This window comes from Hippocampus bargibanti, linkage group LG07 (assembly GCF_051943395.1).
Source record: "Hippocampus bargibanti isolate YZ-2025 linkage group LG07, ASM5194339v1, whole genome shotgun sequence".
NCBI lineage: Eukaryota > Metazoa > Chordata > Actinopteri > Syngnathiformes > Syngnathidae > Hippocampus > Hippocampus bargibanti.
This window is the reverse complement of record NC_142740.1, coordinates 17,417,081-17,434,692: the sequence shown is the minus strand read 5'-3', so window position 1 is coordinate 17,434,692 and position 17,612 is coordinate 17,417,081. Positions and strand designations below refer to the sequence as shown.

Sequence of the window (17,612 nt, the reverse complement as noted above, 5' to 3'; positions counted from 1 at the left end):
GATGAAGTTGACTAACATGCGTGTTCTTTTCTCTCTTTCTCTGTCGTAGACCAGCTGAGTGGAAGAAGAGAGAAGAAGCTGGTGTTCCTCACAGCTCGCGTTCACCCTGGAGAGTCTCCTGCCTCGTTTGTCTGTCAAGGTAAGCTCCTGCTCTCATTCGAGGAGTGATTGAAATGCTGTGGCACTGGTCTCCCGGGTGTTTGACAAAGCCAAGAATTTCATCACTCAAATGTGCAAGTAAGAAATGTGCGGCAGTAAATTGTATTGTAAATATTGTTTCTTTGGCATCACAGTGTAACGATATGACCACAAAGAAGTATTAATGCTGCACTGAAGAGGAACAAAATGCGAATACATCAACAAAGTGGCCCTTACCTGTGTGTGTCTGAATCACTCTGGATGTCATCCACTTAAGTAAATGCCTCTTTTTTATCATTAAGGTGGTGAATGTAAGTTCATAGACCACAAATGGATGGTGTAGATCCGATTTAAAAATGGTTGCTAACCAAAAAACGGCCCACCCCCACCACATAGTTTCAGCGATATAATTCTAATCATTCTAAATATTTGTTGGAAATAAATGGCCTTTTAATGGATGGATGGATGGATGGATGGATGGATGGATGGATGGATGGATGGATGGATGGATGGATGGATGGATGGATGGATGGATGGATGAACAGGTTGGTGGGTCGTTTGGGATGGATTGATTAATGGATGGGTGTATGGGTTGTTGGGTGGTTTAGGATGGATGGATGGGTTGGTGGGTGGTTTAGGATGAACTAATGGATGGATGGATGGATGGATGGATGGATGGATGGATGGATGGATGGATGGATGGATGGGGGGATGGGGGGATGGATGGACAGACCGTTGTGTGGGTGGATGGATGGCTTGGTGGGTGTTTGGGATGGCTGAATGGATGGACGGACGGACGGACAGACGGACGGACAGACACTGATCTTTCATACTGTAAGTCACACTTTCAGAAAGTAAAGGGCTCACTATATACGTATGTTGGTATACGTTATTGGTGGATATAATGCGAGCCCCTCATGGCCAAGTGGAGTTGTTTTGGCTCTTGAGCTTGCTGTGCTCGCAACTAATAAAAGAGCTGGAAACATTTTGCACCTTTGGGAAATTCTCTCCTTGAAAGACAATTTCTGCCGGATTTCTTTCTTTTTTTTTTTTTTTTTTATGACTTTTCCTCCCAGCTGTTGTGATCCGACTCAGGTGATGGGGCAGGTTTTACTCTTGACTTGTTACTCTGCCATACAGTTGTGTTTTCTTCACCATCTGATCCGTGCCGTTTGTAGCGATTTAGCCTCCCATTGCTGGTGAATTTTGACAGTGTCCCTTTGATGTCCTTCATTCTTCTTTTGTTTCTTAAAAACTTCATTAACTGGGCCTGTTTTTAGCTTTCAATTGAAGTCAATTTCAATGTGTGAGTGTGTGTTTGCGTGTGTGTCTAATAGGTTTGATTGACTTCCTGGTGAGCCAGCACCCTGTAGCTCAGCTCCTCAGAGATTACGTGATCTTCAAAATCGTCCCCATGCTGAATCCCGATGGAGTGTATCTGGGCAACTACAGGTACCCACACGCCCGCTCGTACACAACGTCACGACGACAAAACAGCAACAAAACAAAAAAAAACAACAAACATATGAATCCCCAATTTCAATCTGACTGTAAATTAAATACAGCTCCCATATTCCACCATTGTATTTCCCATGACTTGAGCTAATATCCTCCTAACTCCACCTTCAGGGAGCCTAATGAATTTATAGAACTCACAGCAGTGCATTTGTTCAAATCGTATGTGGCCGTGGGGCTATTCTCTTTGCCCATCCGCCGTCTCCTCCTCTTTGTCTTTTTAACACATATTGCTGCAGCTCTGTAGGCATCCTTCTGCCGTCTATTCGCTCCTCTTTCCCTTCTTCATAATTGCCTTTTACTTAATGTGCTCAGCCGCAGGAATATTAATGCATGCCGAGATAGGCGTCAAAATGTTCTCCGTCTGCGTTGGTGAGTGACATCTAGTGGTCGGACGCCCAAGCTGCTTCCAAAAACATTTGGATGCTGCAGTGACACGCCGTCATTGGCCTTGATTGGTGAGGGCCAGAGTACTTCTATTTTTCTTTTTTTCCACCCTTGTGAGCTCACTTCTAAAAGAGACACGGTGATAAGCATATTGACAGACGATGACGATGAGTGATTGGCCGCACCTCACCAATCACACATTGCGGACACTCACAAACACGCTGTCGACCCTCCCAACGCCACTATGCGGATCCGTAGCGTGGAGTAGATGGCGATGGATGGATGCAGAGCAAAAGAATCAATGGCAGTTAACCTGGAATGAGTATTTTGTTCACGGCCGGCTGCTCGACTCATTTGGCTGTGCAGTATCAGTAACTCCCGTGTGGCTAACAGCTTCCGTAAATGTCAGCGATACAGAGGAGATACAAGATGACAACAAACAAGGGCAGCTCAAAGAGCATCTATAAATATATTCCATCATTGTGAGCTGTTACAAACGCTTAGGACGTTATATCCCAGACTTTAGTGAAACACAGCTTGCGAAAAAAACTGAATCAGAGGCGCATGGTATTTTTTGCACCGATTTGTGCTCAGTTTTTTTTTCCTCTAAGCACATCAGATTTTTTTAACAATAACAAAACAATATTAAAAGGTTCAGTTCAGCAACCAGTGTTTCTCTTTTGTGCTGTAAATTACAACACATTATATAAACTGTGTTATGCAAGCTTTGGGTGGTCAAACTTAAAAACAAAAAAAATTAATATATTTGGAAAATTGGAATTTAATTGATTTTTCACTTTAATTTGGTCTCCCTGAACCCTCATGTTGGGGGGAAAAAAAGCACGTTGATTATGTTGTGGGTCATTTTTACCCATATGTAAAAATCCACACAAAACAGTCAAATAATAAATAGGTGACATCAACTGTTTCTGAGATGTTATAAACATACTTGAAAAGAGAGACAACATATTTTCCATCCCATTGGCATATTTTAGAACTGTTTTGAAGAAAGGAAAATGATATCCAGTGCTTTAGTCAACACAAAAATGGAAACGGGTAAAATTGATCCCTTAACATAATATGAGGGTTAAGAGAAACTTGTCTCGGAGGACAGACCCTCTGTGCTGCTACATACATTGAGCAAAAACGAAATAAATAAATAAATACTGACTTATTTACTTTAACCCCCCCCAAGATCTTCACTGATGGGCTTTGATCTCAATCGCCACTGGCAAGATCCCTCTCCTTGGGCACACCCCACACTTTATGCTGTCAAACAACTCATTGTGCAGATTAGCCAAGACCCGGTGAGTACACGCACACACACAAATGCACACACAGTCAGAAAATAAAAGAACATGCACAGTCAATATTTTTTTAATTTGAGGTATCCACTCAGAACATGTCTGCAATTGCCACTCTTGGGAATCACTGATAATAGTCCTGCACCTAATTGTAATCACCAGTGTGAAGAAGTAAATGCGGTCTTTGCAATTTCCCACAGCTGGAGCCGAAAAGTGTTTCAATTTGACCTTGGAGTGGGTCCATGCCCGCGTACATTCCATCGTGTACATAGCTTAGCCTGATGAGCCAAGGACTGTACGCTGTCTCCCTGCTTGGTTCAGCATGCCCCCCCCCCCCGCCCCCCCCAACCGATCGCATTTGTGCTTGTGTGCTGTGGGGAACAGAATAGGCTCGTCAGCACCACTGGAGTGACAGCTTGGCTCTCCTGACCATTCGGAACGTTTTACTCAAGCACGTTTATTTGCTTTCTCTTGCTACTTTTTTCTCCCCTCTCTGATTATAACAAGGCTGTCGAAGGGATACCATGCAGGCCATTTCTTTTAACCTCTTTGTTATTTTTATGGTAATTATAAGCAAAGCAGCAGGTTGGTGGGATTACTGAAGGTCAGTAAATAGCCTGCGAATACTCTACCCTTTTGTACACTCGCCTAAGCCAGGTAAGAGAGGCAGCGGTCAGGGGCGGGACGAGGGCCACGACAGCGATGGGGTGAGGTGCGGGGCTGGCATCGTGCAGATTAACCTTTTTCCCCCTCTCGCGTTGCCACTCTGATCAATAAACTCTGTCATGACAGCGGGGTCCACTCTCTGCTGTCATTCACAGACGGCTGGTGAAACATAACCGCGTGCACACACCAAGGTTGATACGGATACGGTGAACAAAACTAATGGAATATCTGCAACTCAAATTGAAACTCAATTGTTTTCTGCCTTTTTTTAAATCAACCTGTATATTGTTAGTCGGCCATTTTTAAAACTGGCCCCTCTCCAATTCACACTTTAGATACCTCACTTCCATCCATTTCATTTCTAAGGCTAATCACCTCCTTCACGACCCCTCCCCAACACTTACCTTCAATCTTACAACGTTATTCTGGACATTCGGTTTAAGGCAGCCTCTTCAAGTCTTTCTGTTTTTATATGTATTGCCGCAGCCGGTTAATCTCATTCGTTGTTGGGCGCCGTTGCGCCAGTGTCAATGCCAGCTGCGCTGCCAGGAGGCCTCCGTATCGCTGCCCTCCACTGATGCTCATCTCAAACAGCGGGCACAAGGGTCCACCAGGGCCAGGGGCTCCATTAGCAGGAGATCAGCAACAGTTATGGCAGCGCGGTTGACCCAAGATAACAATGCCCCCCGCCACCCACTCACTGGCAGCTAAATCAGTTTGATTATTTGTCAAGTAAAGACTATTGGAATCGGTGGGTGTCGGAATGTAGGGGGGAGGGAGGTCCAATTCCCAGGTAATTTGTCACGCTACAACCAAGAATGACAACACAAACAAGACGGCCAAAAGAAAAAAAGCAGCAGACAGTCAAGGGGATTGATCTGCAGTGTTCTGTGTCCCTATAGTCATATCTTAGAGTGCAGCTCACCAGGATATCACTGCACTCTCCACATGGAAGCATCCACAAATGATGAGCCAAATAAATAAATAAAGCACTTAACTGCTAGAAAATAACGGATGGTCCTGCAATTCCTGCCAGAAGGCAACAGGTGGTGTTTGAAGAACTTAGTTCTTGAGTCAGCCAAGGTAAAAAAATAAAAATAAATAAATCCCATCACATTTTCTGCAAGTAGCATTGTGTGATTTTTTTTCCAACTGTGATACAGTATCCAGTGTTTTGTTGAGCACGTCAACCCCACAGTGCAAATGTCGTGTGTTCGATTACGGCTCTGATCTTCCTATGTGTAGGACATATGTTCTGTGTGGGTCTTCTCCAGGTACTCCGGTTTCCTCCCACATTCCAAAAACCACCGTGGCAAGCTGATTGATCGCTCAAAATTGTCCCATGGTTTTAGTTTGACCGCGGATGGTTCGTGTGTCCTGCAATTGGCTGGCAACCGGTTAAGGGTGTCCCCCGCCTACAGCCCGAAAAGAGCTAAGATAGGCTCTCGGAATGCCTTGTGACTCTTGTGAGGATAAATGGATCACAAAATGGATGGATGGATGTCACCAGCATGCTTCTGACTAAAGAAAATACAGCACTTAGTGAAAACCATGTGTGAGGTTGAGGCTGTTTTAATCCAGCAGGAATTTGGTCAAGGTGGGAATTATGTAACATAACTACTTCATTGTGTGATTGTGGACAACCTCAAAATCACATTTTTGAGGACACAACTTCGGACCCCATACATGGCAAATCAATGGAAATTGGCCATTAATACCTGCCGTGCAAAAGCATCAGTCTGCATGATCACAATGAAACGACTTTAAATGATGTTATGTTGATAAAAGCCTGTGAAACCCACTAGTATTTATTTGGAAACACCCCAATCATACCTCTCATCGGCTTCCATCTGAAGGCAAAGCTGTTTGATGAAATTCCATCATTTACCATCTGCGGCTGAGGGTTGGTCCGTGGCAAAAAAAAATGGCTGAACGAATCAGTGATGCAAAGAGACATAATCTGTTCTCCAGTTTGCTTGTTGTTTTGTTTTGAAAGAGAGAAATGGAGAGGGGTAAAAGAGAAAAGGGAAAAGGAGGGGAGGGGAAAAAAATAAAAATAGAAATGCGTCCGGAGAAACAAATGGACCCATCTCTTTGGTAAAGCATTGCTTTTCTAGCTCATTTATCAAATGCACAAGAAGAATTCTGTTTGATTGGCTGATTACCAAAAGCATTCATCACTGCCTGACGCTTCCCCAACAATGTGACAGTGCCATTTTGGATAATTTGTTAAAGATGACACATAGGTCATCATTGCGTTGACCTTTTTAATATTAGAAAATTAATTCTCTCCTCAAAACAAATACATTTGGTGCTGTCAAGGCGCTGTGATGAATTTTGTACCTTGAAATCCCTCCAAACGCTGACCTTGCTACCAATACTGCAGATATTCTGTTCTTGGTTCTCCACTTTTCTTTGTTCAACACTTCTATTTGCATTATGCGTCAAGCTGAAGCCCTCCGTGTGATGATTCTGTTTGTTTATCCCCACCCGCCTCTCTCTCTCTCTCTCTCTCTCTCTCTCTCTCTCTCTCTCTCTCTCTCTCTCTGTTTCTCTCTCTTTCGCTCTCTCTTCTGTGCGTTTAAATGTCCTGTGGTGTCTGCCAAACATTTTCTTAAGCCGTTTTGGGGACCCAATCCCCCTCGCTTCAATCCTTTCATCATACCTCTTTAGTTTTACCTCTGCTGGAAGCCAAATTGTCTTCTCAGATAGATTTCGGATTCATCATACATTTTTGTGAGCTGCTAAAGTAATGATCCAACGAGAACAATCCATGACATGAGGAGAATATTCCGTTTGCGTGTGAGTTTTTAAGATTGCTAACTGAAGACACTGAAACAATTTCCACCAAGCATTTCCAAAATATGCCCTAATCAAATTAAGGTCATTGCTTCGCCACTTTAAGGATTCAATTCGTACATGCAATCAGTGAATTATAGTAATGCTAACTCAAGAAAAAACAATTTAACTATAAAATTACACCCATCCATAAGGCTCATAAGGGAAAACTATCATTTGATACCTACTGGACACAAACAGAAACAGTATTACATGTATAAATACAATACAGTACAATACATTACTGTACATATTGATTTATATTGCGCTTTAACAACAGCTGAAGCTGTAACAAAGCGCTTAACATGGACAACTACATATCATATGCAGGAAATAAAGCACTCACAAAGATAGTAGAAAGCAACATAATTTTCTTTATGAGTGCACTACTATCTTTTTTTAATTCATATTTACTTTTTACTCATATTTACTCATAAAATACATTTTTCATTCTTTTTTGGGGGGAATCACAATAAAATTAAAATGCACAGGTACATTTTTAATTTGAACTTGTCAGACATTGTAAGTCTTGAGTTCCTTGTATTAAAATGACCAAATGAGCCAATGCGTTGGGACTAATACAGCCTTCAATTAACTAATTCACTGCCCGTCACAAATTTATTCGGGAATTGGAAATATTACGTTTCTTGTTTGGATACCAAGCAAGCACTGGCCATGGCCTCTGGCAATGTTTTTTCCTTCCACAAGGGGGCATAATGTCACTTTTTTCCATGTTAGCGCTTTGTTACAGCTTCAGATGTTGTTAAAGCGCTATATAAACCAATATGTATGTATTGCATTGTATTTTGGACAGCCACCCACATTTCAAGACCTATATGATTTAGGAATTAACTATTTTTTTGTGATGAAAGAAGAGATTCTAAGGTTTCTAACGCTTCATTGAATGTTTATGTAGTCCTAAAACTCAATATTCTGTAGGTCTTGGTATTCGAGTCACGATGGCAAAAAACCATGGCACTGGAGTGGACACACTTTTGCCCGTCTGGCATTGAATGAGTATGGACTCAATTTCGCTACCTCGTTTCGGTGTTCCGTCATCACTTACTGTCTAATCTTCACTCTCCTACCTGTACACAAACGTGGAGTGTCATGAGGCTCTGACACGATCTACACCCGTTCAGGCTGATTACATGTCACCTCTCCGTTCATAAATGGATAAATGCCGTCATCAATATGAGAGTAGGATTCACACTGACATTGAAGGAGGGGTGGGGGTGATGGAAACAGACGGAAGAGAAAGGTTTTGTATCATTTACTCACACCCCTGAAGCGGGTCGCGCCATCTGCTGTGTTCTGTCATTGTGACATCGTTAGATGGTCACTGACCATGTGGCCCGCTTCTCGCCATTTGTTCCTGGAACCCATAAGGTGCTCCATGGAATATTACATGGATGCGAAGGTGATGGATTCTTCCCATCTCTTCTTTTTGTGCGTTTGTTGTTCTTTATCCGAGTTGGAAGTTGTCTGGGAACTTTCAAATACCTGCTAAAATACTATATACCAGTATATAGAATGATTTGGGGGATAAAATCATTTGGCAAAATGCTGTTTAATAACATGAGCAAACAGAGGTAAAGGTTTCTTCAGCCGTCAACTGTATCTCTGTGAAGGTGTCGGACGTTTCGCTCCTCATCCAAAGAGCTTCGTCAGCAAACTAAATATGTGCTGGTACCCTGGCCCAATATCCCTCAAGTACAGAGGTGGTTGTGCCAGACCTCTGCTCTGATAGGTCCCTGCTTTAAGGTTGAGGGAGCAGTTGGGGAACTCCCTGAAGCCAATCTGGTTACTATTGTTCTATCCCTAGCTCTGATTTAACCTCATTAGCCAATGTGATTACCTCTCCACTCCGATTACCTATATAGTTCTATCCCTGGCACTGGATTCACCTCATTAGCCAATCTTTTAATCAGATCGGCTAAAAAAATGCTTCTTTTACTCCTCTTTTGAACCGAACGTTCAAACCAAGGGTTTGAAAGAGGAGTAAAAGAAGCAATTTTTGCAAAACTGCAAAACCCTTCACTAAATCGCCATGATGGTTTAAGGTTTAATTTTGACCATGCATATAACAGACTTCTTAGGCCACGTAGGCTTCGTCATCCATAAGAGGTAAACCAAAGCGAGCGATAGAACATTAGAAGTAATCAGATTGGCTAATGAGTTAGAATCGAGAGCCAGGGATAGAACTATACAGGTAAGGTGTTTAAAAAATAATAGTTTGGGATTTAGATACTCTTACCTTGTTTTGTGAATAATGAAATCCATGCATCCATGCATTCATCCATCCATCCATCATATTTACCGCAATTCCCTCGAAACAAAAAGTAAATTGTTTGTTGCGCCAATTTGAAATGAATAGAAATTCTATTTTTTTTTTTTTTTCATGACAAATCCTGTTTATGTTTCAAAGGACGTCAGTCTGTGTTGTCATGACATTGTCAAGCGACAACAAATATCAGTGGCGTCTCTACTTAATTGATTCTGGAAGAAATTACTGAGTTTGAATATTTTGTAAATTGAGATGGGTTATCCACATTTAAAGGATTCTTAGAAGACTTTGGTGGTGGCTATATGGCTCAGTGTGTAACACCATTATTGTTGGACGCAGGTGTTTGGGTTGCCAAATACTGTTTTTTCCAGATGAGAATATGTGAAATGATATCATAATGTGTTAATAATTTCACACAAAAGTCACCCCAGAGTAAAAATCACACCATTGGCCAAAGTATGAAAACAAATTGGCACATGTAGTCCGGAAAATACGGTTTAGAGTATCATGTGGGTGACTTGCTATGGTGACACCTTCCTAAATTCCTTCTTGTTTTCTTCTTGGGAAATATTGTTTACATATTTCGTGTCTATTTACAACACAGCTAGCATGATAAAATTCCAACCAGTTGAGAGCTGTTCTGTGTTATATGTACATTCTAGCGCAGGAGTTGGGAACCTATGGCTCGCGAGCCATATATGGCTCTTTTGATGATTGCGTATGGCTCGCCGATAAAACTAAATACATATTCTCGCTTTTTCCTGTTGGGGCTGCATTTGGCGGAAAGCGCAATTTTGATTGGATGACACTGACCTAGGGTGGCAGAAAGCGCACTTTTGATTGGATGATACTGGCCATCATGTCGAAACAGGTAAACGCCCCTTTAAATGATCCCGACGAGTAAAAAAAATGACGAGTATGCTCCAGGTTGAATGCACCACAGGATTAGCAAGTCTAATTTGCAATGAAACAATAACATCGATGAAACAGTCGAATGTCAGTGGCCCCATGTTAACGTACTATAGAACTTCTTACTTCTATACTTCTATAGTTCTATTCTTCAGATAGCAAGTGTGGAATCTAATGCCGTGTGCAGCCTAGCTAGCAGTAACTTCGCCTATGGACCCGGCAAGTTGACTTTCAGTCCGATCGTTTGGCTGGAATTTACCAATCATGAGGAACGGTAAACCATTCATGTTAACGGTGAATACTATCACAAAGTTATTTTAAATAATACATCCTGACATTTTGTTGAAAAGTGGCCGTACGTGCGTACGTGTTTGCATTTGCGCGTGTGCGTGTGTGTGTGTGTGTGTGTGTGTGTGTGTGTGTGTGTGTGTGTGTGTGTGTGTGTGTGTGTGCGTGCGTGCGTGCGTGCGTGCGTGTGTGCGTGCGTGTGTGCGTGTGTGTGTGTGTGTGTGTGTGTGTGTGTGTGTGTGTGTGTGTGTGTGTGTGTGTGTGTGTGCGTGTGTGTGGCTGTCACTGAAAAACGTTTCTAAATATTTTACTTTTATGGCTCTCTTAGTCAAGAAAGTTCCCGACCCCTGTTCTATGCGTGTGTGCTGCCTTTCCCCCAAATTCAACCGAGACATTCCCCAGGCCACAAGCACAACTGTGAATGGATGAATGGATTGCTCACTCCAAAAGCAATCTTTGGCCATCACACTTGTCAAACCTCCCACAGGCAATGCCGTCCATATTTAAATGTTAATATGAAAGCTTATATAGCAAATGTGATTATCTTTGCTTCTTTTCCTTCCGAACAAGCGGAACTTTCCCTTGGCTTCCAAAAGGTAGTCTGTTGATGCAAAAGGGTTTATTCCCGATCTTGTAATCCTGCTTCAATCAGCTCTTTCCCCCCCTTTCCCCATGTAAGGATAAACTGGGCATTTATGGCTCTCACCGCACCCCCACACCCTACTCTAATTAACATTCAGCAGATAAGTACTTGTAAAACCAAATTAATTCGTTTGACCTTCTTGGATTTACACAAAACTGTTTACGACCACCGCAAGTTCATCATAAGTGGAGCGTTTTGTTTTTTTCCCTGTAGTTGTTTTTAGCGCTCAGATTTTGTTTGTGTCCTCTTGGAGAGCGTTCATTTGGACCGCTCGCTCCCTCGCCGCTCCTCTTGCTCAATCGCTCAAATTGTTTTTTGACTTTCATTCAGCAGTGTCTGTTTCTTAATTGCCCCTAATTGCTTAATTACAATTTCAAATGAACAATTCTGTAGGTCAGAGCGGGTTGCTAATTGAAGCATCAATCACGGTAGGCGGCCTGCTCGACTGTCTCCGTTTGATTGACAGTGCATTAGCCCGCGCATTGTCGTAAGCTTGGATGTGACTGTGGTGGGCTGTTATTTATGTGACCAAGGCATTATAACTGTCCTTCATGGGATATTGTGAAGGAGATTTCAATCTGGGGACAAACCTGCTCTGAATTAATTGCAATTTGTCAAAAAAACATAACAAAGAAAGGGAAAAATATGAAACAGAACATCTTCTCTTTTTTTTCCTTGTATGTTTTGATCCAGGGGGCCTTTCATGCTCTAATGGCAAGACATATATTTGCTCTTCGGTGGCCCGGAACCATCATTTTGTCACTATGCGCCTTAGCATAGACAATGACCTAAATACACGCTTGATATTCATGCTTGAAGAAATCCATTTCCTGATGGCTCGAGCACAGTGATGGTTTAGGGTCAAAGAACACTACAGATAGCGAAGACATGACGCAAAAACCCAGAGGCTGTCAACGGGAGAGCTGAACTTCCAAGTAAAAGTGGGAGAAACACAAGTCCAGGGTGTTAGCGAGTATAACATAACACCAGCGCTGTCAAAGTCAGGGGATGACATGTACAGTGCATCCGGACCATCCATGCTTTAAATATTTGTCCATCGAATCCCTGTGTGACATATCTGTGAGCTTAGTGTGAAGCGTGTCATTTGAGAGCCACATATATGTGAATGTTTAGCTGGCTAATGATCATTAAATTAATGATTAATGATCTTAATCAATCAATCAATTCGAGGCAGTGTATCAAGGCTTTTTTACTACACAGGTTAGCTTAGCTAGCTAGTACAGTAGAAAAAAAGGGAAATGTAAAAGTTTTACATAAAAAGGAAAATCTTTCCAATTTTTCATGAAGGCTGCAATGAGGTATTTGTGTCCACTCTGATATGTTTAAAAGAATGTGAATATCACTTTGGACAAATGGATTTTATCCTGAACTAGTTTGCAACTAACATGCCTTTGAACATTTTACAAATTTTTTGTGGCTTAAACGTTGATGCTTCACTTTATATCCTTAATATGAAATGTTGCTCGAAAACACATTATTTAATATGCGCTAAAGATTATCTGTTTACGACCGCAAAGCACAAAAGATTTAGCTGTATTTTAGCAACAGTGCATGACTATTTCGTTCGATGACTTTCTTAGCTGAGGAAATGAAACGCATGCTGGATTAACATCATCACAGCAATGTGTCAAAAATCCAAGACAATGTATAACTACCATATTTTCTGGCGTATAAGGTGCACAAAAAGCTTTCATTTTCATCAATCGATGACACTTTGCCTCATACGCGGATGCGGCTTATATGACGACTCCATTTCCCACTGTAGAGGTTATGCGTAACCCCAGCCTCCACTGTAGTGCCTTATAATGTGGCGTGCAAAACTTTGATATATTTATTTATCATATTTGAATATTTTTGATTCATTGAAGGTGTGCCCTACATATGGAAGCATTTTGAAAATACACAATTCATTGGGGGTGCGCCTGATACACCAGAAAATACGGTATATCAGAATCAGAATCAGAATCAGAATACCTTTATTCGTCCCGCAATGGGGAAATTTGCAGTCCACAGCAGCGACGTGAATCGATTTTCTGAACAGTCATTACTGAACTGAAGTAAAATGTGACCCTAAAACTGTATAATATTACTGTTCCACACGTACTAAGTACAATTTGGTATCACCTTCTTGTCTTCCCATCTATGTCTCGCCTTCCTCCTCGCAACCCTAAGGCATAGGGGCAACCATTATGATTATTTGGCTGGTTTCCACCCCTCCATGAGTCGTCACCTTACCGTGGTGGAGGGGTTTGTGTGTCCCAATGATCCTAGGAGCTAGGTTGTCTGGGGCTTCATGCCCCTGGTAGGGTCACCCATGGCAAACAGGTCCTGGGTGAGGGACCAGACAAAGTACGACTCAGAAGACCCCGTATGATGAAAAAGATAAATGGATTCAGTTTTCCCTTGCCCGGACGCGGGTCACCGGGGCCTCTCTCTGGAGCCAGGCCTGGAGATGGGGCTCGTTGGCGAGCGCCTGGTGGCCGGGCCTACACCCATGGGGCCCGGTGGGGCTCAGCCCGAAGAGGAAACGTAGGTCCCCCTTCTCAAGGGCTCACCACCCATGGGAGGGGCCAGAGGGGTCGGGTGCAATGTGAGCTGGGCAGCGGCCAAAGGCGGGGACCCTGGCTATCCGACCCTCGACTGCAGAAGCTAGCTCTGGGGACGTGGAATGTCACCTCTCTTACAGGGAAGGAGCCTGAGCTGGTGCACGAGGTTGAAAAGTTCCGACTAGACATAGTTGGGCTTGCCTCCACACACAGCCTGGGTTCCGGTACCAGCCCTCTCGAGAGGGGTTGGACTCTCTTCCACTCTGGAGTTACCCACGGTGAGAGGCGTAGAGCGGGTGTCGGCATACTTATTGCCCCCCGACTCGCCGCCTGTACATTGGGATTCACCCCAGTAGACGAAAGGGTTGCTTCCCTCCGCCTTCAGGTGGGGGGACGGGTTCTGACTGTTGTCTGTGCATATGCACCAAACAGCAGTTCAGTGTACCCATCCTTTTTGGAGACCTTAGGGGGTGTGCTGGAGAGCGCTCCCCCTGGGGACTCCCTTGTTCTGCTGGGCGATTTCAATGCTCATGTGGGCAATGACAGTGGGACCTGGAAGGGCGTGATTGGGAGGAATGGCCCCCCCGATCAGAACAGGAGTGGTGTCTTGTTATTAGACTTCTGTGCTCAACATGGATTGTCTATAACAAACACTTTATTCAAACATAAGGGTATCCATATGTGCACGTGGCACCAGGACACCCTTGGTCGCAGTTCGATGATTGACTTTATAGTTGTATCATCGGATTTGCGGCCTCATGTTTTGGACACTCGAGTGAAGAGAGGGGCGGAGCTGTCAACTGATCACCACCTGGTGGTGAGTAGGCTCCGTTGGTGGGGGAAGATGCCAGTCCGACCTGGAAGACCCAAACGTGTTGTGAGGGTTTGTTGGGAACGTCTGGCAGAATCCCCTGTCAGAAGGAGTTTCAACTCCCACCTCCGGCAGAACTATACACATGTCCCGGGGGAGGTGGGGGACATTGAGTCCGAATGGACCATGTTCCGTACCTCCCTTGCTGAGGCGGCAAATTCAAGAGGCTACCTTTTGGGATAGCCTCCGCCCTGAACACTTTCAAAACAGAATGGTAACAGAGGTTACAGAAGGGCTGGACGGTGTTGTTTGCCTCATGGATGATGTGCTCATATGGGGCAGGACGCAGGAGGAGCACGATGCCCGCCTGCATGCTACCTTGGAGAAAATCCAGGAGGCAGGCATCACTCTCAATGTGGAAAAATGTGAACTGTCAAAGTCAGAGGTGACATTTCTAGGCCATGTGATCTCAGACAGCGGCATCAGGCCAGACCCAGCTAAAACTGAGGCGGTAAGGATGATGCCGGAACCAACAAATCTAACAGAGTTGAGAAGTTTTCTGGGAATGATGAACCAACTGGGGAGGTTTGTGCCGGGGTTGGCAGATCGAGACAAGCCTCTCCGAGACCTCCTGTCCAAACGGAACTGCTGGGGTCGGGGCGTCGACCAGGCACGAGCCTTTCAAGATTTAAAGACGCGCTGACGTCCACACCGGTGCTGGCCATGTTTGATCCCAACAGAGAAAGTAAAGTCTCTGCAGATGCGTCGTCGTACGGGTTGGGCGGAGTTCTTCTCCAAAAGTGGGAGGAAGAATGGAGACCAATAGCTTACGTGTCACGCTCGCTCACATCTACGGAGCAGAGATATGCTCAAGTGGAGAAGGAGGCTCTGGGGCTGACCTGGGCCTGCGAGAGGTTTCGTAACTTTCTCATCGGGAAGCATTTCTTGATGGAGACGGACCACAAACCTCTCCTGAGTCTCCTGGGGTCCCAAGCCCTGGATACATTACCTCCACGGATACAACGCTTCAGAATGCGACTCATGCGCTACCATTACTCCATCTCTCACGTCCCAGGAAAAAGCCTGTTGACAGCTGACACACTGTCTCGAGCTCCAGTGGAGAAGGAGGCGACACCAGATGACAAAGAATTGCTCGAAGATACGAACATCTACATCGACATGGTGATGGAGAACCTCCCGGCAACCACCAATTACCTCGAAAGGCTGAGAGAGCAGCTGCAGAGGGACAGCGTGTGTGCACGTGTGATGCAGTTGTGCAAAGAAGGCTGGCCTGAACAAGGCCCCAATGAACCGGCACTCGGCTGTACAGAGCAGAGCAGGCATTCCTCACAGTCCACGACGGAATCCTACTGAAGGGACAGAGAATTGTCATACCTTCAACCATGAGAAATGATGTTCTCGTTAAACTGCATGAAGGTCACCAGGGCGTGGTAAAGTGTAGAGAACGAGCGCAGCGGGCGGTGTGGTGGCCTGGGCTAAGCCAACAGCTGAACGAGTTGGTTCTCAACTGCCGAACATGCTGCAAGGAGGACGACCCAGAGAGCCAATGTGCCATCACCGTACCCAGGAACCATGGAACAGTAGGAGCTGGTTTGTTCATGCTCGGAAACAAGCCTACTTGCTGCGATGATTGACTTTATAGTTGTATCATCGGATTTGCGGCCTCATGTTTTGGACACTCGAGTGAAGAGAGGGGCGGAGCTGTCAACTGATCACCACCTGGTGGTGAGTAGGCTCCGTTGGTGGGGGAAGATGCCAGTCCGACCTGGAAGACCCAAACGTGTTGTGAGGGTTTGTTGGGAACGTCTGGCAGAATCCCCTGTCAGAAGGAGTTTCAACTCCCACCTCCGGCAGAACTATACACATGTCCCGGGGGAGGTGGGGGACATTGAGTCCGAATGGACCATGTTCCGTACCTCCCTTGCTGAGGCGGCAAATCAGAGTTGCGGCCGTAAGGTGGTTGGTGCCTGTCGTGGAGGCAATCCCCGTACTCGCTGGTGGACACCAGTAGTAAGGGATGCCGTAAAGCTGAAGACGGAGTCCTACCGGGCTTATATAGCCTGTGGGACTCCTGAGACAGCTGACACGTATCGACTAGCCAAGCGAAATGCAGCCTCGGTGGTCGCCGAGGCAAAAACACGGGCATGGGAAGAGTTCGGTGAGGCCATGGAAGCCGACTTCCGGACCGCTTCGAGGAAATTCTGGTCCACCATCCGGCGTCTCAGGAGGGGAAAGCAGTGCACCACTAACACTGTGTACAGTGAGGGTGGGGCGCTGCTGACTTCGACTCGAGACGTCGTGAACCGGTGGGCAGAGTACTTCGAAGACCTCCTCAACTCCACCAACACGCCTTCCTTGGAGGAAGCAGTGTCTGGGGACTCCGAGGTGGGCCCTCCGATCCTTGTGACTGAAGTCACCGAGGTGGTTAAAAAGCTCCTCGGTGGCAAGGCCCCGGGGGTGGATGAGATCCGACCGGAGTTCCTAAAGGCTCTGGATGTTGTGGGGCTGTCCTGGCTGACACGCCTCTGCAACATTGCGTGGTCATCGGGGAGAGTGCCTCTGGATTGGCAGACCGGGGTGGTGGTCCCCCTTTTTAAAAAGGGGGACCGGAGGGTGTGTTCCAACTACAGAGGGATCACACTCCTCAGCCTCCCTGGAAAGGTCTATTCAGGGGTCCTAGAGGGGCGGGTCCGTCGGAAAGTCGAGCCTCAGATTGAGGAGGAACAGTGTGGTTTTCGTCCCAGCCGCGGAACAGTGGACCAGCTCTACACCCTTAGCAGGGTCCTCGAGGGCGCATGGGAATTCGCCCAACCACTCTCCATGTGTTTTGTAGACTTGGAGAAAGCGTTTGACCGTGTCCCTCGTGGAGTTCTGTGGAGGGTACTTCGGGAGTATGGGGTACAGGAGCGGCTGATACGGGCCGTTCGGTCCCTATATGACCGATGTCAGAGTCTGGTTCGCATTGCCGGCAGTAAGTCGGAACCGTTTCCAGTGAGGGTTGGGCTCCGCCAAGGCTGCCCTTTGTCACCGATTCTGTTCATAACCTTTATGGACAGAATTTCTAGGCGCAGCCGGAGCGTTGAAGGTTTCCGTTTTGGTAGCCTCAGTATAGCATCTCTGCTTTTTGCAGATGATGTTGTACTGTTGGGGCCTTCAAGTGGAGCTCTCCAACTCTCGCTGGAGCGTTTCGCAGCCGACCTCACAGTCCACGACGGAATCCTACTGAAGGGACAGAGAA

The 17,612-nt window shown here is 45.3% G+C and overlaps 1 protein-coding gene across 1 annotated transcript in view; it reads left to right on the top strand.

The window, feature by feature from the left end:
* The window catches only part of agbl4 (AGBL carboxypeptidase 4), a 332,043-nt gene that overhangs the window by 289,193 nt on the left and 25,238 nt on the right, over positions 1 to 17,612 (top strand). The window contains exons 7-9 of the mRNA XM_089000385.1: positions 50 to 139; positions 1,476 to 1,590; positions 3,236 to 3,347. Coding sequence (XP_088856511.1) covers positions 50 to 139; positions 1,476 to 1,590; positions 3,236 to 3,347 — 317 coding nt within the window. The remainder of the gene's footprint in view (positions 1 to 49; positions 140 to 1,475; positions 1,591 to 3,235; positions 3,348 to 17,612) is intronic.